General features: G+C 44.3%; 1 protein-coding gene across 1 annotated transcript; it reads left to right on the top strand.

Annotated features, from left to right (window-relative positions):
* Nucleotides 1-767: 767 nt before the first annotated feature.
* SCP2D1 (SCP2 sterol binding domain containing 1) lies at nt 768-1,489 on the top strand. Its single transcript, XM_042930171.1, has one exon. The coding sequence runs from the start codon at nt 821-823 to the stop codon at nt 1,289-1,291; it is 471 nt and encodes a 156-aa protein (XP_042786105.1). The 5' UTR covers nt 768-820; the 3' UTR covers nt 1,292-1,489.
* The last annotated feature ends 18,873 nt before the right edge of the window (nt 1,490-20,362 follow it).

Below are 20,362 nucleotides of genomic sequence, written 5' to 3' on the forward strand. Positions count from 1 at the left end.
GAGTCATTCTACCTCTGTTTAAACCTGGCTACCCTACTAACTAGTTGTCTGACTTTGGACAAGTCATTTCATTCCTTGCCTCAGTTTCCCTATCTATAAAATGGGAATAAATATAGTACCTACCTCAGAGGGTTGTAATGAAGATTAAAAATGTTAGTACATGTGCCATGCCTACAACAGTGCCTCCACACAGTAAGGGCTGTATTATTACATGCAATTATCGTGTGAGGTCAGCAGCATCTTCTATTGATCTTAGGGATATTCCTTTCTCCCCCCTCTCTCACTGTGCCTATGAAACTTTCTGATGCAAGTCCTGGTGCTGATTCTTTCTCTGACCAGCCATTTTTCTCTAAAAGCATTTCCCCTTCCGTCAGCAGCCAGGTAATGCCAAATCCAACATCAGGATCTGTGCATTAAGGATTATCCACTTTTGAAGGAATCAAAATAACTGCTCTCTGAGTTAAGATTGCTACCAGAGATGCCTGCATTGGAAAGACAGAGCTCACATCACCGAAGAACCTTCTGGGGTCCCTTTCTCTTATTCCTAACATGGGGTCCAGAATTTTCCAGACTTGTGAGACTAACAGCCCTGATTGGTTTGAGGGAGTGGTGGTGTGGATATGCCTCACAATTACCTATCTGAGACTTCACCCCATGTCACATTTTAGTATCTGTTTGACCAATAAGACTGCAGCACACACACTGGCCTCATTCCTTGCTTGGGCCTTACCTTTGATGTCACAATCTGACTTATAGATATTAATCTGGCCACAGTTGCTCACAAACCAGATGGCAAGGTCAAGAGGAGCAGCACAGTAAGATGTGGAAGAGAATTGACCATCAACCCAAAATCAAAGCAGGGGATGGACCTCAGGCAGCCCAGCTCAAAGAACTGGGTGCAGCTCAGGAACCTGCCATGTCACACGCTCTAGAGCTGTCAGAATTCCAGAGCTTTCCTGTGTTTGAAGACATTAGCCATCACATCAAAGAAGAGGGGGCCCAACTGGTAAAGAAAGTCAATGCCATCTTTCAGCTGGACATCACCAAAGATGGGAAGACCATTCTGCAGTGGACCATCGATCTGAAGAATGGTTCTGGGGACATGTATCCAGGACCTGCCAGGCTCCCAGCAGACACTATCTTCACAATCCCAGAACCCATCTTTATGGAGTTGGTTTTGGGCAAAATGAACCCTCAGAAGGCTTTCCTTGCTGGCAAGTTCAAAGTGAGTGGCAAAGTTCTGCTTGGTCAGAAGCTGGAGAGGGTTTTCAAAGACTGGGCTAAATTTTAAGCATGTAAAATAACAAGGAAATGATCAGAACTTCTCTCCGATTATGTTGAGCAGAAATCATGCTTGAACTGAAGATTAAAGCAAAAGTATCCATTATTTTTACTCAAATGCTTCCTATTCAAGTTTGATTAATTTTCATGCTGATGTGTTCATTTTTAGTGAGGGTTCTAGAGCAGTAAAGAGTGTTGGAGTACATCACCTAAAATCTTTGTCTTTTTCTTTTTTTAGACTCATGTATGCTATAATGTGCTAGGGTGAAAGCCATACAGAAAAATGGGTGGTTTTGACAGTTGGATTTAGATGCTTTCACGATTGAGTTCCTGAGAAGTTTGTTTGTTTTTTTATGCTTTGGGGAAAGAAGTGCCAACTATCACTGTGTAGGTTTGCATGCCAGTTGGTAACTTGGTTCTTGGAGGAAATTTTAAATTTGCAGAGCTCTGGGAGGGTGGGCTCCATAGCTGTGTGGGTGGAGCAAGGTCTAGAGGTCTTGGTGTATCATGACTTTGGATGCATTTAATTCCAAGAGAATCCAAGGGCTTGGAAGATGTCCTAGGCTGCTGGATCTTAAACTAGAGCCCATATCATACCACTTGCAAGACTGGTGACAGCCTGCTGGGGTCCACCTCGGGGTTTCAATGCCATAGGTCTGGGCTGGGGAGAATGTTCATTTCTAACAGGTTCGCAGGTGATGCTGATGGGATCACCGCTGGAGAACCTTTGCCTTAGTTCATGCTGCAGCTTTCAGGACTGACCAAAACCATTGTGTTCTAGACCGTTGAGATGTTGCCATTATTTAAAGGATCTCTTAGAATCTCCCCACACCCATGGGCCATTTCTGAAGTGTCAGGAGCTTGTGCACTGAGCATTTTACAAAACCAAAGGTCATCCTGGGAGATTTTCCCTCTGGGAGCCCTGTCCACACATTGGGAGGACTGGAATGAGCCAGCTGCTGCCTGATGTGACCTCTATGGGTGACATTTATTCCCATGTGGTCTGTGTATACCTTTACCATGCATACCTTTATACTGTGAAACCCACACGAAAGGGTCCTTAAAACAGTGTGCTCAAACATATGCCTACCAAATGATCCAGCTATTCTGTTCTTAGGTATTTTCCAAGGAGGAAAGAAAGCATGTGTGCAGGCACAAAAATGTGTACTTGAGTGTTCACAGCAACTGCATTTGCAATAGTCCCAGACCGTAAATAAGCCAAAAGTCCATCAATAGGTGAATGGATGAACAAATTGTGCTATGTTGTACCCTGGAATACTACTTGGATGTACAACAACATGGATGAGTGTCAGAATATGCTGAGTAGAAGAAACCAGAGAAAACCAAGTATGGGCTATGTGGTTCTATTTATGTAACATATTAGAAAATGCAAACTGTGAGGACAGAAGATCAGTGGTTGCCAAGAGACAGGGATGGGGAGCAGGGGGGTTTGGGAGGGGCGATTGTAAATGGCTATGAGGAAACATGGGGATGATGGATAGGTTCATTATCTTGATTGTGATGATGGTTTCAGAGATACATATATAGGTAAAACATCAAATTGTATACTTTGTATACACATAGGCAGTTTATTTTGTGTCAGTATAAACTCAGCAACACTGGACAACCTGCCATCCTTGTCCAAAGTGAAGGCTTTATAAAGAGTATTTAAAGCTCTGCCTTTCTCTCAGCACAAGTCCTCTGACCTCATCATGTGCCTTCCTTTCCAAGCCATTACTGATTTTGGTGGCTCTGTAGAGGCCTTCCTAAGTTCCCCTTGTCAGAAACAGGCAGAGTGAGGGCTTGTTGCTAACAAAATCTCATTCTCTCAGTGGGAAACAAAGAGGCCCTTTGTTTAGTCCGTGTTCAGCTCCGTGGTAAGGGACTGTTCAGGGTTTATGAGTGGGGATGTGGAGCACTCCCTGGTCTCTTTCCTCACCTCGTCATTAGGTAGATGATGTGTGTGGGGATCCTGCCAATGCCCCTGCCTAGGGGAGCAGTGGGCATCTCAGAGGCTTCTGACTGATTTTGAGTGCTGTTGTGACTACTCAGCTTGCCTGGTCCATGCACCTCCATTACAGCCATATTTAGGAGTTGTCAGGCATAGCCAGGCAGGTGTTTGGGATGCTGTGTTCAGATATGGCTTGCTCAAGCTCATTCCCTGAGTTGGTCCTAGCCTCTGGGGGCTGGCCTTGAGATGGGGGTTGCTCAGAGATGAGGTAGGAGGGGGAGAGGGGTGAGAGTCAGGGAAGGGTTGCAGAGGGTCATGACTAGGCTGCCATCTGACCAAAGGGAGGCCCATCACATAGACTGGACAGTGACCTACGACCCATTATGGCTTGGGTCAAAATGTGTCCCAAGCCAATTAGATCCCTTTCTCAGGGATTTGGAAGTGAGAAGCAGAAAGGCTGAGCTACAGGTGAGCAGTGGGAATGGAATCCATCTGAAAGGCTGGGATGTGGGGTATTGGGGGTAGGTGAGGAAGGCGCTGTGGGGGATGGGCAGCCACCATGGTACTAGGTGGAGTTGGAAGAGCCAAAGCCTTGAATAAGAAAAGTGATCTGGTTCACACCTGAGAGAAGAATCCATACCTTGGGAAACACAACAGCAAACCCCTTTTCAAATTGCACAGTGCTGGGATGCCATGTGGAATAGCTGGAGCAACTCAGATTTTAGAATGAGAAACGTGGTTTTGGGCTCTGGGTTACCACTTCACATCCAAGTAATAACAGGGAATTACTGAACCACCCTGTACCTCAGCTGCCTCATCTAGAAATGAGGCCACTAGGTCTTATGACATCAGGTTGTTGGGTAGCTCCTAGTAGGTCATGCTCAGTGTAGTCACTGGCCCAGGTGGGTTTTCCATGCTTATGTAAGTGAGTTCCATTATTTCTGGATGAGAGGGAAGAGGGGACTTTCCCTGGCTTCCTGCTGCCTCCCAAGAAAGTCCATATTGGGAGACTTTCTTTCTGCCTTTTCACCTACACTCAGTTGATGCCCCAGAAGGTCACATCTAGCTCAGAACACACATCGGTATGTTGCTTGGTCTGCACAAGTTTGGTTAGTACAGTGTTTTTAAAGATTGAATGAAGATATTTTATATAAAAATTAGATTTCTGGGTTCTCCTGAAAATTTGGATTATTTGGTCACACTGAGCCTGAACTCCTGCCAGACAACAGCTCAGGAAACAGAGAATGGGGTGGACTCTCCGGACAAACCTGGGCCCCACGTTCCACACTGTCTTCTTGACTCCCAAGATGAATTTTGGTGGCCCTCTGCCCTTGAGCCTGGGCTGTTGTTTCCTCCAGCTGGGCCTGGTTTGCTGGGGCCCCTGGAGGTGTTTGCCTTCATGACTGCACTTCCCCACAATACATGGTCTTACTCTTCCCCCTAATGGAAATACCTGGCGTTAGTTTTCTATTGCTGTGTGACAGATTACCATAATTTAGCAGCTTAAAACAGTGCCCATCTGTTATCTCACAGTCTCTGTGGGCCAGAAGTGTGGGTGGACTCAGCTGGGTTCTCTGCTCTGGTGTCATCTAACAAGGGCTAAAGTCAAGATGCTGGCCAGGCTGGGCTCTCATCTGGGGTAAAGTCAAGATGCTGGCCAGGCTGGGCTCTCATCTGGGGTTTGGGGGGAGAATCTGCTCCAAGCTCATCTGGGTGTGGCCTTATTCAGTTCCTTGTGGTTGTAGGACTGAGGCCAGTGTTTCCCTGCTGATTGTGAGTCAAGGATGCTCTGTCAGCTCCTGAAGGTCCCCCACATTCCTGGTCACATGGCTCCTCCATCTGCAAAGCCAATGGTGGTGTGGGAGGTCCTTCTTAGGCTTCAGACCTCTCTGACCTCTTCTGCCTTCATCTTCTGCCTCCTTTTAAAGGACTTGAGGGATTGTGTTGGGCCTACCCAGAAATCCAGGATAATCTCCCTATTTTTGTGTCAACTGATGAGTCACCTTAATTACATCTATGGATTCCCTTTTGCCATGTAAGGTGATGCTATGCTCTTTTCTATCATGTGAGGATATAGCAAGAAGATGTCACCTACAAGCCAGGAGGAGAGAGTTCACCTGCCCCTGACCATGCTAGCGCCTGATCTCAGACTTCCAGCCCCCAGGACTGGAGGAATAAGTATCTGTTATCTGTTGTTAAAAACACCCAGTCCACAGTACTTTTGTTATGGCAGCTTGAGCTGACAGGCAGTATATTCATGGGCATGACATGCCATCACATCCACAGTCCTGGGGACTAGGGCATAGAATCATCCTGGGGCCATATTCTGCTCACTTCCCCCCACCCCTCCAAATCTACCATCTAAACCCTACCCACCCTTCCTCCAGGAAGCTGCCCCAACTCCACTGTCAGCTTCCTCTCCCGCAGTGCTTCTGACCCTCTTCTTTCCAGCCCACGTACTGTGGGTGCCTGACCTGTCTGGGCCATCCAGGCACCTTGGGTTGCTCAGCACAGTTTCATTTTACATTTCTGGCTTGATGTTCGGTTTGTGGCACTGCCTCCTTCAGAAGGGTCTCAGCATGGATGATGGGAGATGTGGCTGGCCTGCATACCTCCCTGTGCTGGTACAGTGCTGAGGGTAGGGATCACTCAGGGCCTGGTTTCACTTTGTCTCATCCTTTCAATGTCTGGTACCCACTGTACATTCCCTAAATGTTTGTAGAATGAACAAACAAACTCCTTATTTTTTTTTGAAAACTATGCACATGGAAAAAGAATTCAAATAGTGCAAAAGAATATGTGAAGAAAATTTGCTTCTTCATACTTTTCCTGACTCCTTTCTCCTAATTTTATGCCAAGAGGCACCTAGAGTTACCAGTTTCTTGTGTGCTCTCCCAGATAGGTACAAATCCCCCTAATGTACATGTGCCAATTTCCACTTTTTTGTTTTTACAGGAACAATAGCTGACCACAGAGACTGTTCTCCACCTTGCATTAAAAAAAAAAAGTTTTATTTATTTTTGAGAGAGTGCAAGTGGAGGAGGGGCAGAGAGAGGGGGACAGAGGATCTGAAGTGGGCTCTGTGCTAACAGCCATGAGCCCTATTTTGGGGCTTGAACTCACGAACCGTGAGATCATGACTGGAGCTGAAGTCAATGCTCAACCAACTGAGCCACCCAGGTGACCCCCTCCATCCTGCATTTTAACTTATTCTAAACGGTTACACATAGATCCCTTCTTCAAAGAGTGCCCTCCTGAAGCATTAAAGGTTCCACTTGACTTACCCAACTGAAACTTGTCTCACATTTCCTTGTGTTCTTTAGGGAAAACCTGACAATAGGCAGCTTTCCTGGCGAAGGTTGCAAAGTGGACCCCTCTTGATTGGGAAACAATCCTCAGGTCAGGAATCTTGGGTTTAGAGAGGCTAAAGTATGCTGAGGTTCGGCTGGAGAAAGGAGTTAGGTCAGGGCTTGGGCTAAAAGAGCTTCCTTGGGGATCCACCTCCTTCAGCTCAGAAAAGACTTAGCCTACTCTGGGCCTGGAAGGGATGAGGCAAAAGACTCATGGCCCCCATGGCCCTCATGGAGGTTTCTCTGATTACCCATGCTGGGGTATAGTCCAGCCTGAGGTTCTGGAACCTGTGGCAACTGTTAGGGCTCCTACTGTTTTGCAGCTGATTTCCTAGCTCCACAGAGGGGAAATGGCAGTCTCAGCTCCCAAAGGTAGGTTTGTTCACATGTCTTTAGGCATGATATCCAGGAAAGCATCAGCAACAAGGGCAAGCTTTCTGTTCTGGAGAGTTTAAGTTAGGGCAGATTTTGGATTTTTAGCAGTGAGCTGCCAGATTTCATTTGTTCATAGGCTGATTAATCCAGTAATCTAATAAATATTTGCTGAGCACTTATCATTTGTTAGACACTAATGATATTATGTTGGTATTACACCAGTGATTTATGAGACCAGGATTCGTTCCCTTTGGTCAGACCCCATTATGATGGGTTTCTTCTTTACCATACTTGTTACTAAATACTCTGGAAATCACTGTTGGTTCTAGGTGCTAGGGGACAAGTGCTGAGCAAGCAGAGGTTCCTCTTCTCCTAGGCTTTCATTGTTGGACGAATTGTTGGATGGGGGCCATATGTGGGTGGTGGGGAAACAAACAGTAAACAAATAACCAAGCAAAATGATTTCAGAAGGTGAGCACAGTTGTCCCACAGTGGACACGGGTCCACTTACATGTAGATTTTTTTTTTTGATAAATGCAGTACTGTACTTTGAATATATTTTCTTTTCCTTATGATTTTCTTAATAACATTTTCTTTTCTCTATTTCATTGTAAGAATACAGGATATAATATATATAACCTACAAAATATGTGTTAATCAACTGTTTATGTTATTGGGAAGGCTTTCAGTCAGCAGTAGGCTATTAGTAGTTAAGTTTTGAGGGGGGTCAGAGATATACATAGATTTTTTTACTACATGGCAGGGGGTCAGTGCACCTAACCTTCACGTTGTTGAAGGGTTGACTGTATAACTGAAAAGGAGAAAAGTGGTAATGTAGCTACGGGGAGCTGGGTGGTCAAGGAAGGTCTCTCTGAGAAGGGGCTGCCTGAATTTGATGCCCTGGAAACAGACCACAGAGCAAAGATTTGACTGACAGCAGCTTACCTGGAAGGCAGTCCTGGGAAACACCTGTCACGGAATGGGGACTATGAGACTGGACAGGAAGGCAGGAGATTCCTGTTTGTAATTGAACCCATGGGGATGTTCAAGGAGATACACTTTAGAGAGAAACATCTCACCAAGGAAAGGCTGTGGAATTTTTAAACCAACTCCCATCAGCCTTTGGTGGATAGCTGCTCCTGGACCAGGGGCTGTTGGCTCCCAGGCAGAGTGAGCTCCAGGCACCTAAGAAAGCTCTCAAGCAGGTGGAAATCAACTGGAGTATACAGTGATAGTGAGACCCAAAAATGGACCGTAGTAGGTGCTGAGTTTGGCCACCCTAGCAGGACTCTAACTTGTTGAGGGAAAGAGCTTGGACTCTAGGATGAGACTACATGGGGCTGGGTCTTGCCCTTGCCACTTCCTAGCTGTGGCACCTTGGGCACATTGCTTTTATTCATTTACTTTTTTAAATACACTTTTTGTAGAGAAAAGCTTGCAAATCCTAGGTGTGCAGCTCAACAGATGTTCCCAAATGGAATAAACCCCCATAACCAGCACCTGGGTTGGGAAATAAGACAGATCAGTACCCAGGAACCCCCCTCTCATGCTGCCTCCTACTTACTTCCTCCTTGAGGGTACCCACTATTTTGACTTCTAACATTGTAGATTTTAGTATTGCCTCTTTTTGTATATATATAAATGGCTTCTTCCACCCAGCATTCTGTGTCTGAGACTCATGTATACTGTCCAGTGTAGTTACGTTGTTCATTTCACAGTTGAGTGGTGTTTCATTGTATTCAGATTGTTTCCAGTTGATTCCAGGGCTATTTTGAATAGTGCTGCTGTGAGCCTTCTTGTAGGTCCGTGTAACCAGAAGTCCTTCTCTGTCACTTAGTATCTGAGTTTGCAAAGACAGCCGTGGCATAGCATCTTGCATAAGTTGGTACTTCATGAATGTTTGTGGCATGAATTGAGAGGCGGGGCAAGTCCAGAGGTAGAGAAATAGCTCATGTTGGGGTTGGGCATGGGATTTACTTGTTGTCTGACCTGCTCCATGGTCATGGACTTTGGACCCCACTTGCTGGGTTTTGAAGGGAAAGTCTTCTAGCTGGAAAGAACTCTGCCCAGTGCCTGCACTGGCCTACCTCATGGAGTACCCACAAGCTGCTGCTGCTGAAGATCCTTTTTAACTTTGCTTTGTGGAAAAAAAGTTCTTCCAGAATTGTGACTTGGCTAATCACAAGAAACATCTGTGACCTCCTAAAAATATCTGCTTTATACCATTCTGTGGAGCACAATATTTATATAGCCCAGCAGTGTACTTAAGTTCATGTTTAGCCAACTCTGAAAAACAGCTGGGGGCTCCTGAAGTCCAGGACGAGATTTGCAGGTGGCCAGTGAACCCAGATGGGAAGGAGGCCCCTGAGGATGCTCCCACAGCTTGAGGAGGGAGGAGTGTGGAGTGTTCTGGAGATGGGGGTGGGGTGAGGAGTTGAGGAAAATACCATGATGGAGGGCTGCTTGGCTCACTGGGGCAGCTGGAGTAGTCACTGGAGTAGTGACTATCTCCATGGTTCTGTCTGGCAGCCTCTGGAACATTTCCAGCTGAGGAAGGCTTTCCCTTAACTGATCAGAAAGTGCCTCATCCCTAAGTACCTTTTTTCATTGTTTTGTAGCTTGAGTGTACTAAGTGGGGGACTGGTAGATTTTTTCTGGAGATGTTCGTGCTTGTTTCCGGGGAATTACATATATTAGTCAGGATTTTAACCAATAAGGGGGTGGAGCTGTGTATGCTTTCTTTCTCCTCGAGGATAAAGAAAAGAGCATGGTTGAAGACATCTTTTTTAGACAAAAGGATCCCCTAGCTTTTCAAGTTTATTTGAGTCCCAGGTGGCCTGCAAAACAGGATTGGAACCTGTTACAGGCAAGTGATCTCAAAACTTCTCTGAAGGCTTGAGGACTCCATTCAAACATGGGTGTCTTCAGGAGTGCTTCCAAAGCACAAATGTTTTGGGGGGTGGGATTCAGAAGGGCCTCTGGGGGAGTTTGATGAGAAGTTGGGAGTTAGGAAGACAGTTCAAGGCTGGCACCTCTCCCTTTGACTATCTCCTTCATTGGGAATCCTGCTCTTTGCATAAGGAAAAGGCACAAACTGTTGATGTTGCCAACCCCTAAGCATATATTCATACATTCAGTGATAATTACTGAGCACCTACTATGTAATGTGTCTGCTCGGCCTTGTACTGAGTGTAAAGAATGCAGTGGTGAGCAGTGCATGGACCCCTCCTCTCCTCAGGGAACTTCCAGTGTGATCCCTGGCTACACATTGTGGTGAGAGCTCATAAGAAAAAGCTGAGGGGGTTCTCGCAGCCTGCATGGGGGTCAGGACAGGCTTCCTGGGGAATGAGATCAGAGGAGTGAGTGGGAGGTAACTTCAGATGGGGCAGAGATGAGACCATTCCAGGCACAGGAAACAGCATGTACAAATGCCCTGTGGCTGGCAGAGAAAGATAAATTCCAGGAACAGAAGACCAGGCCTGTGGGGCTGGAGCATGGTGGTCAGTGATGGATATTGTCAGAAGGCTGGTCAGGCATGGGAGCCAGCCAGAGCATGGCCTTCTAGTCTGGTGATAGGACTTGTCCTCCTCACGGGATCTGAGTCTGAGAAATGCCTGCAAAGATGTGGACACAATGTTGGCTGGCCCTGTATAATGGAAGAGTAGGTTCAGATGGGGGATGTTACTCTCCAAATTGGGTCCAAAGACTCATAAAGCTGGGATTTCCAGAGGATACAGTTTTTGGTACCCCAGATTCCTCCAGGCTCTGTTGGTAAACCTCATGATGAAGGTGGTTCTGTGACATCACTGAAGGGACAGTGACCAAAGACCTAAATATAAGACTCTGCCCCAGGAAACTGAGGGTTTTGTATCAGTGTCTGTCCAGGCTGCAGCCTAATGGGTCAGTAAATAGGCTCGAGAGGAGAAACAGGGGCGCCTGGGTGGCTTAGTTTGTTGAGTGTCTGACTTGTGATTTCAGCTCAGGTCATGATCTCAGGGTTGTGGGATCAGGCCCTTTGTGGAGCCTGCTTGGGATTCTCTCTCTCCCTCTCTCTCTCTGTCCCTCTCCCACTCTCCAAAAATAAAAATAAAAAATAAGATGTTAAAAAAAGAAGAGAAACAGCCAAGGGGAGAAAGAAAGCCGCCCATTCCCAACGGCACTATCTTTTCTCCTAAGTCTAAAGGAACCTTGAAGCCATGAATTTGTGGCAAGGCCATGGTGTGCAGCAGGCAGGCTGGGGACGTGAGGCAGTGGGAAGCTGTAAGAGGGTCAGAGAATGCCATGGCATCCTGGTTCTATGGCCAACCAGACGTGCGATGCCATCCTTCCATCCCCAGTGGGCCTGTTTCTCTTCAAGCCTGTGACGGGAGACACAACCCCAGCTGATCCCCATTTGCCTTGGACATTTATAATTCTTAAAAAAAAAAGAGAGTCAGTATTTGAAAGTTACCTGGGAAAGGAGATGTCAGGTCAGTGAAAAGAGTGAGGTGGCATCTTGGGCACATTTGTCTAGGTGCCAGTCACCTTAGTCCCTTGTCACCTCCACTGGGAGAGGTCCTGAAATTATTTGCATTTCTACTGGGAGGGTGAAGACCTGGCAAGGGCTAGGCCTCAAAAAGATGATGGCGCTTCCTCCCACTTAACACATGTGATTAGAAATAAAAAATGTGCTAAACTATAAATCAAGCACAAAGATAGACCAAGGTCTGGGTTTTTCTCCATGATGACTGGTTTGATGTCTTTTGAAATGTTATTACATATAATTTTAGTTATTTTTAATGTGAATTTGAGAGACGTGATTCTGAAATCATTTAATATAAAGTTATAACAAAGTCTCACTTCATGATACAAACATAGAGTATCATTACATTAAAGTTGGTTGGGAATTGCAAAATTTGAAAGCTGCAAGAAAGAATGGTTTGTAAGGTGCGTTTAAGATACTGCCCATGGCAGCAGCCTGCTTGAGCTGGTAAAGCGAAAACCCACCAACTTTTGTGAGGGTCTTGCCTTATGTGAGCTGGGATTTACACAAGGTCTTCAGGAGAGCATCTTTCCAATAAATACAACTGCCACATAGCAAATTATTTTTTGGGAAACAGAGAAACCCCGAGTGCCTTTGAATTGCATGTGGTCGTGCTAGGGACTCACTCTGCCTGCTGGGTCATCTGGGTCATCTAGGGGAAGATAAATTGAGTGACTTGGACAAGGGCACAAGATAAGGGTGGGGACAGGATTTGAAAATAGGGACGTTTGACTCTAAACACCTTATTGAGAGAGGTTTAGTGTCCTTAACCTCCTCCCATAGAATTGTTTAAAAAACAAAAATCAAAGTGCTAGATAGGACTTTGAAATTCACCTAATCCTGGGTTTACCTTTCAGAGTGGAATAAACTTAAATCCAGAGGACTGAAGAATGCAAGGCTATGGTTGTTGTAATCCCAGAGGTTTACTGGTCTTCCTGGGAATCTTCTAAAGGTGGACCTGAGCTCTATTCCAAGCAGGTTCCCAGCCTCACTTGTGTGACCACCAGGAGGAAACTTGCCCTCCATGAGCTCCAGCCTTGCCTTTCTCAGGGAATCAGATAAGTTGGATTAGGTGGACTCCCACATTCCTGCAAGCGCCAGAGTTCTCTAACTCTGATTCCAGATGCTTCTCGCTGAGCTACTTCCCCTGTCTCGTAGGAAAGACATTGTGGTGGTGGAAAGGGGCTGGTCCCATAAGGGATGGGGTTGTGTAGGTGAATCAGTAATGCATAGGTGATCATTTTTCTGAGAGAAGTTTATTTAATAAAGGTCAAATAAATTTTTCTTTCTTTTTTTCCCTTTTATTTAAAGAAATAGCCAGCGTCAGAGCTCAAGACAATGGACTAGTGACTGTGGAATTTTAATTGTTCGTCATTACAAAGAATCATCCAAAGATGCTGTCCCATTTTAATACTCTGCACACAGCACAAAATCCACTTGCACATACATGTGTATCCCATACCCTCTGGGACTCAAGCATCACGATGAGCAGGTTATCAGTGAGCTGGGTCAAGGCAGCCAGGTATGAGCAGGACTCAGGCAGTGGCTTTGATGGGACTCTCTGGACAAATCCACCCTGTAGTTTCATTCTGGAACGTCATTGACCAGCCTGGCTGACATATTAATTTGTCTCCTATTTACGATGTCTTCATCTTAGCCAGTGCTCTCACACACTATTAGTCATAAGGCTTTCTCACATTTCCTAAATATTCTTTCTGAAATGGGCCCCATGTCATTTTTGTGTGGCGGTGCACCATTTACTTAGAACCACAAAAGCCCTGTGTTACAGGCTATGTCAACATTCTGTGGCTTGACCGATGCTGAGTTATTCTCCTGGGTCTGCAGGCTGGCTGAGGGTCCTCTAATCTTGGCCAGGTGTGGCTGGGGTGACTTGACTGTGCTGCTTCGGTCCCTACCCCTTTTCCTCCTCCTCCAACCAGCAGCCTGGCCCTACCAGGTGTGTTTCACCCATGGTGATGGCAAGCCTGCTTGCACAAACCTGTTCCAATCTCATGGGCACATCACTGCACTAACATCCCACTGGCCAGAGCAAGTCACATGGCCATACCCAAAATCAGAAGGTAGGGAAGTGCATTCTGTAATCAGAAGTGGTGGTGGTGGGGCACCTGGGTGGCTCAGTCGGTTGAGCATCCGACTTGGGCTCAGGTCATGATCTGGCAGTTTGTGGGTTCGAACCCTACGTCAGGGTCTGTGCTGACAGCTCAGAGCTTGGAGCCTGCTTCAGATTCTGTATCTCCCTCTGTCTCTGCCTTCCCCTGCTCTCTGTCTCTCTCTCTCTCACATGAACACAAGGGAAAGGAAGCAAAAATAATATAAAAACAGGGAGGGGGACAAAACATAAGAGAATCTTAAATGTGGAGAACAAACAGAGGGTTACTGGAGGGGTTGTGTGAGGGGGGATGGGCTAAATGGGTAAGGGGCATTAAGGAATCTACTCCTGAAATCATTGTTGCACTATATGGTAACTAATTTGGATGTAAATAAAAAAAAATTAAAATAAATAAATAAATAAATGGTAATAAATAAATAAATAAATAAATAAATGAAACAAAAAAGTGTGGGAGGAGAGTGAAATATTGGGGCAATAATTGTCAGTATCCACAGTTATAATGTACGGGTGGTGGTGGTTTTAAAACATGCCTCAAATTCTTACACACTCCTCCCATGAAGAGGTGGAATCTCGGTCCCCTACCTGTGAACCTGGGGGGCCCTTGTGATGGCCCTGTTGGTTATAAAGTGGCAGAAGTGATGCTGCATGGCTTCCTAGGCTTCTGCCAGGGTCTCATGGACACATTCAGCCCATGTGAGAGGTCCTGCCACCCCGAGGTCACTGCATGGAGATGCCACATGGGGATACAGAGAGACCTGCCTGAGGACCCCAGACCCCCAGCAAGGGGTCCTTGGAGATGAACGCAGTCATACCACATCTCTCTGCAAACTCATCAGAGACCCTGAGTGAGGACTGCCCGGCTGAGCCAGTTAGCCCTCATACTCTGAGCAAAGCAAATTCCTGTTTTAGCTGCTGTTTTGTGGTGGCTCATTATGCAGTATTAGATAACTGGAAAATCAAGGTTATAATTTCCAACAAGGAATGGAACTCTGGGTGAATCACAGCTCCCCTTCTTGCTGTGCTTGGATAAGCCCTGTGAGCCCTCTGTGCCTCAGTTTCTCCATCTGTGAAATGGCCATGTTTCCAGCCTCGTATGATTGTTGTCAGATTATATCAAACACCTAGCACAGGACTATGCCATGGCAGGTGTTAGTCAATGTTGGCCGAATAAATAATCGCTCACTGTTAAATTTAACAGTGAGTAATTTAACATTCTTAACGAATGTTGGAGGAAGGGAAAGTAAAAACTTGCTGGAAAGAGATTGGGGGCCACCAAACAGACAAATGGAATGAATGAAACAGAGCTATGATTTAGCCTAAGTTGCAAATTATAGCTATCAGAGGTTTTGAGTGCATCATGTGTGCACATGCGTGTGCATGCATATGCTGGAAGTCTTCCTTTAAAAAGGAAGCTGATAAAAGAGTAGATCTTAAAAGTTCTCATCACAAGAAAAAACTTTGTAACCAGGTGAGGTTCTGGGTGTCAAGTGAACTTATTGTGGTAATTGTTTTGCAATATATACATACTTCAAATTATCATGTTGTACACCTGAAACTAATACAACGTTATATGTCAATAACAGCTCAATAAAAATGGGGCCCCGGGGAAGGAAGCTGACGCCTTTCAAAGCCTTGATTGACACATGTGTGAAATGCATTTCTGAGGGCTGTCAAGGGAGTTCTTTTTTGTTTGCTGAGCCTTGTTTCATTAAGTTGTAGTGACATACAATATATAATTAGCTTGGAGTGATGCTTTAGTTTCAGGCAGGATGATGGAAGTGGAAACCAATGAGTCAGGGTTGTCTCCTTTCTCTAGATCCTATAGGCAGCCTGTTTGGGTTTCTCTCTAGTCTCAGTGACCAAAGGAATCTTCCCTTTTAAAACACTTTTTATTAAAACTAAGTTTTAAAACTTAAAAGAAACCCTTTAAGCATACATACACGAAGAAGGTCCATACATTGTAAGTGTACAGCCCAATGACTTTTCATAAAGTGAACATATGCAAGTAACCACACCCAGACTATTCCGAGCATCCTTATGCCACCTCCCAGTCCCTTCCTGGTCTCCCCACCAAGGGAAACAGCAATCACAACATAAAATAACATTGTTTAGTTTCTCCAGCTTTTGCTTTTTATTTATTTAATTTTATTTTTGCTTCTTATATAAACAGAATCATGCACTCTTTATGATTTATGCTTTTGGATTCTTTGGCTCAATGTGCTATCTGTGCCGTTCATGAGTTTCTTGTACATTCTTTGACTTGCCTGTCCTGTTTGTTGCACCATATTTCCTTTTGTGAATATACTGCAATGTGTTTATCCAATCTACTGTTGGTGGGTAGTTTCCGGATTTGCTTTCTGTCTATCTCCCTGGCATGCAGATTATTTAACATTTTCCGAAACACCTACAACATTTACTTGGAACCTGAAGGTGAGAAGGCACATTCTTTTGTAAATTCAAATCCATTCCCCCCAGGTTGTCCAGGCTGTCCATGTGTCTTCATTGGCTCACTTCACCAGATTTCAAGGAGTGGTGGGTAAGAACTCATTCCTCACTCCCCCAACCTTCCTTTCTGACTGCCAGTGCCTGAATCCCATTCTTAGAGGCTCTTCCCTTTGCCACTGCTAAAATGCAAGTATGCTAGGGAACACATGTTCTCTTGAGCCTTCCATGTCCTTTGTCTCCCAGGGAGAAGAAAGGAACAAAGCTTTTTCTGAGAATTGACTCAGACAAGGGATCCAGTGGTACTTGATATCTGAGGGAAGAGGTTTTTCATTTAAGAAGGAAGGGAGAGGGAAGTGACATAAAGTGAGGGTGGGGATGTGGACTAGGAACTCAATGTGGCTCATGGTTCTGCCTGCATCTGGCCCCCTTTTGAGCACTGTGATTGGGGTGAGAGATTAGATCTGGGATCTGGTGAAGCCCAGTATAAAATACCGTCTTTAACCCCACCTGGTCTTAAAGTGCATTTTTATTGCTGTCTCACCAATGAAGAAAAAGCATTGTCATGAATACTTGGGCATCCTGCTTTCTTATCATTCAGAATTTATCTTTAACTTATTGAAAGCACTCTTTCAGACTCAATTACATGAAGATTTTATCATATATTCCTCTTTGGTGAACATAAAAAAATACAAGCAAAACAAATTGGTGAACGTACTCTAGATTTCTTAACACTTACTTAATTGTTAAGTCCGACTAATCGGACTCACTTTTGACTGGTTCCCTCTCTCTCTCCAGAAGTATTGTCCTCAGTGTCCTCAAGAGATACATTGGTGTAGCAATTCTAGATGTAATCCATACAAGAACTAAAAGCCCTTGGCTTTGGGCTTATAATCTGGTTTTGTCATTATGGAAAGCTAGCTTGCTTTCAATTCCTGCTCTATGGGGGGCCGCTGAGCCAATATTTCACCTTCTTCCCACACCCACCAATTGGGTGCTCTGCTGTTGGCTGCCACCACCCTGCCAGGTTTGATACTGGTGCTCTTGACATTCAAGCGCATGTAGGCCACAGTTACTAGACGACTACTTCCTAGAGGGAGTGTTTTTCAGGAACCTTTGATAATAAGATGCATCCCAGCTCAGGGTTGTTCAGATGGGGAACCAAGTCCGTCTTATTTATTTATTTATTTATTTATTTTTTTAATATATGAAATTTACTGTCAAATTGGTTTCCATACAACACCCAGTGCTCATCCCAAAAGGTGCCCTCCTCAATACCCATCACCCACCCTGCCCTCCCTCCCACCCCCCATCAACCCTCAGTTTGTTCTCAGTTTTTAACAGTCTCTTATGCTTTGGCTCTCTCCCACTCTAACCTCTTTTTTTTTTTTTTCCTTCCCCTCCCCCATGGGTTTCTGTTAAGTTTCTCAGGATCCACATAAGAGTGAAACCATATGGTATCTGTCTTTCTCTGTATGGCTTATTTCACTTAGCATCACACTCTCCAGTTCCATCCACGTTGCTACAAAAGGCCATATTTCATTTTTTCTCATTGCCACATAGTATTCCATTGTGTATATAAACCACAATTTCTTTATCCATTCATCAGTTGATGGACATTTAGGCTCTTTCCATAATTTGGCTATTGTTGAGAGTGCCGCTAAAAACATTGGGGTACAAGTGCCCCTATGCATCAGTACTCCTGTATCCCTTGGGTAAATTCCTAGCAGTGCTATTGCTGGGTCATAGGGTAGGTCTATTTTTAATTTTCTGAGGAACCTCCACACTGTTTTCCAGAGCGGCTGCACCAATTTGCATTCCCACCAACAGTGCAAGAGGGTTCCCGTTTCTCCACATCCTCTCCAGCATCTATAGTCTCCTGATTTCTTCATTTTGGCCACTCTGACTGGCGTGAGGTGGTATCTGAGTGTGGTTTTGATTTGTATTTCCCTGATAAGGAGCGACGTTGAACATCTTTTCATGTGCCTGTTGGCCATCCGGATGTCTTCTTTAGAGAAGTGTCTTCATGTTTTCTGCCCATTTCTTCACTGGGTTATTTGTTTTTCAGGTGTGGAGTTTGATGAGCTCTTTATAGATTTTGGATACTAGCCCTTTGTCCGATATGTCATTTGCAAATATCTTTTCCCATTCTGTTGGTTGCCTTTTAGTTTTGTTGGTTGTTTCCTTTGCTGTGCAGAAGCTTTTTATCTTCATAAGGTCCCAGTAATTCACTTTTGCTTTTAATTCCTTTGCCTTTGGGGATGTGCCGAGTAAGAGATTGCTACGGCTGAGGTCAGAGAGGTCTTTTCCTGCTTTCTCCTCTAAGGTTTTGATGGTTTCCTGTCTCACATTCAGGTCCTTTATCCATTTTGAGTTTATTTTTGTGAATGGTGTGAGAAAGTGGTCTAGTTTCAACCTTCTGCATGTTGCTGTCCAGTTCTCCCAGCACCATTTGTTAAAGAGACTGTCTTTTTTCCATTGGATGTTCTTTCCTGCTTTGTCAAAGATGAGTTGGCCATACGTTTGTGGGTCTAGTTCTGGGGTTTCTATTCTATTCCATTGGTCTATGTGTCTGTTTTTATGCCAATACCATGCTGTCTTGATGATGACAGCTTTGTAGTAGAGGCTAAAGTCTGGGATTGTGATGCCTCCTGCTTTGGTCTTCTTCAAAATTACTTTGGCTATTCGGGGCCTTTTGTGGTTCCATATGAATTTTAGGATTTCTTGTTCTAGTTTCGAGAAGAATGCTGGTGCAATTTTGATTGGGATTGCACTGAATGTGTAGATAGCTTTGGGTAGTATTGACATTTTGACAATATTTATTCTTCCAATCCATGAGCAGGGAATGTCTTTCCATTTCTTTATATCTTCTTCAATTACCTGCATAAGCTTTCTATAGTTTTCAGCATACAGATCTTTTACATCTTTGGTTAGATTTATTCCTAGGTATTTTATGTTTCTTGGTGCAATTGTGAATGGGATCAGTTTCTTTATTTGTCTTTCTGTTGCTTCATTGTTAGTGTGTAAGAATGCAACTGATTTCTGTACATTGATTTTGTATCCTGCAACCTTGCTGAATTCATGTATCAGTTCTAGCAGACTTTTGGTGGAGTCTATCGGATTTTCCATGTATAATATCATGTCATCTGCAAAAAGCGAAAGCTTGACTTCATCTTTGCCAATTTTGATGCCTTTGATTTCCTTTTGTTGTCTGATTGCTGATGCTAGAACTTCCAGCACTATGTTAAACAACAGCGGTGAGAGTGGGCATCCCTGTCGTGTTCCTCATCTCAGGGAAAAAGCCCTCAGTTTTTCCCCATTGAGGATGATGTTAGCTGTGGGCTTTTCATAAATGGCTTTTATGATGTGTAAGTATGTTCCTTCTATCCTGACTTTCTCAAGGGTTTTTATTAAGAAAGGGTGCTGGATTTTGTCAAAGGCCTTTTCTTCATCGATTGACAGGATCATATGGTTCTTCTCTTTTTTTTTGTTAATGTGATGTATCACGTTGATCGATTTGCGAATGTTGAACCAGCCCTGCATCCCAGGAATGAATCCCACTTGATCATGGTGAATAATTCTTTTTATATGCTGTTGAATTCGATTTGCTAGTATCTTATTGAGAATTTTTGCATCCATATTCATCAGGGATATTGGCCTGTAGTTCTCTTTTTTTACTGGGTCTCTGTCTGGTTTAGGAATCAAAGTAATACTGGCTTCATAGAATGAGTCTGGAAGTTTTCCTTCCCTTTCTATTTCTTGGAATAGCTTGAGAAGGATAGGTATTATCTCTGCTTTAAATGTCTGGTAGAACTCCCCTGGGAAGCCATCTGGTCCTGGACTCTTATTTGTTGGGAGATTTTTGATAACCGATTCAATTTCTTCACTGGTTATGGGTCTGTTCAAGCTTTCTATTTCCTCCTGATTGAGTTTTGGAAGAGTGTGGGTGTTTAGGAATTTGTCCATTTCTTCCATGTTGTCCAATTTGTTGGCATATAATTTTTCATAGTATTCCCTGATAATTGTTTGTATCTCTGAGGGATTGATTACAATAATTCCATTTTCATTCATGATTTTATCTATTTGGGTCATCTCCCTTTTCTTTTTGAGAAGCCTGGCTAGAGGTTTGTCAATTTTGTTTATTTTTTCAAAAAACCAACTCTTGGTTTTGTTGATCTGCTCTACAGTTTTTTTAGATTCTATATTGTTTATTTCTGCTCTGATCTTTATTATTTCTCTTCTTCTGCTGGGTTTAGGCTGCCTTTGCTGTTCTGCTTCTATTTTCTTTAGGTGTGCTGTTAGGTTTTGTA

The sequence above is a fragment of the Panthera leo genome, chromosome A3 (assembly GCF_018350215.1).
Source record: "Panthera leo isolate Ple1 chromosome A3, P.leo_Ple1_pat1.1, whole genome shotgun sequence".
Lineage (NCBI taxonomy): Eukaryota > Metazoa > Chordata > Mammalia > Carnivora > Felidae > Panthera > Panthera leo.

Bases quoted from the DNA above. Each gene is read 5' to 3' on its own strand.
- SCP2D1 (XM_042930171.1), top strand. From the start codon at position 821: ATGTGGAAGAGAATTGACCATCAACCCAAAATCAAAGCAGGGGATGGA.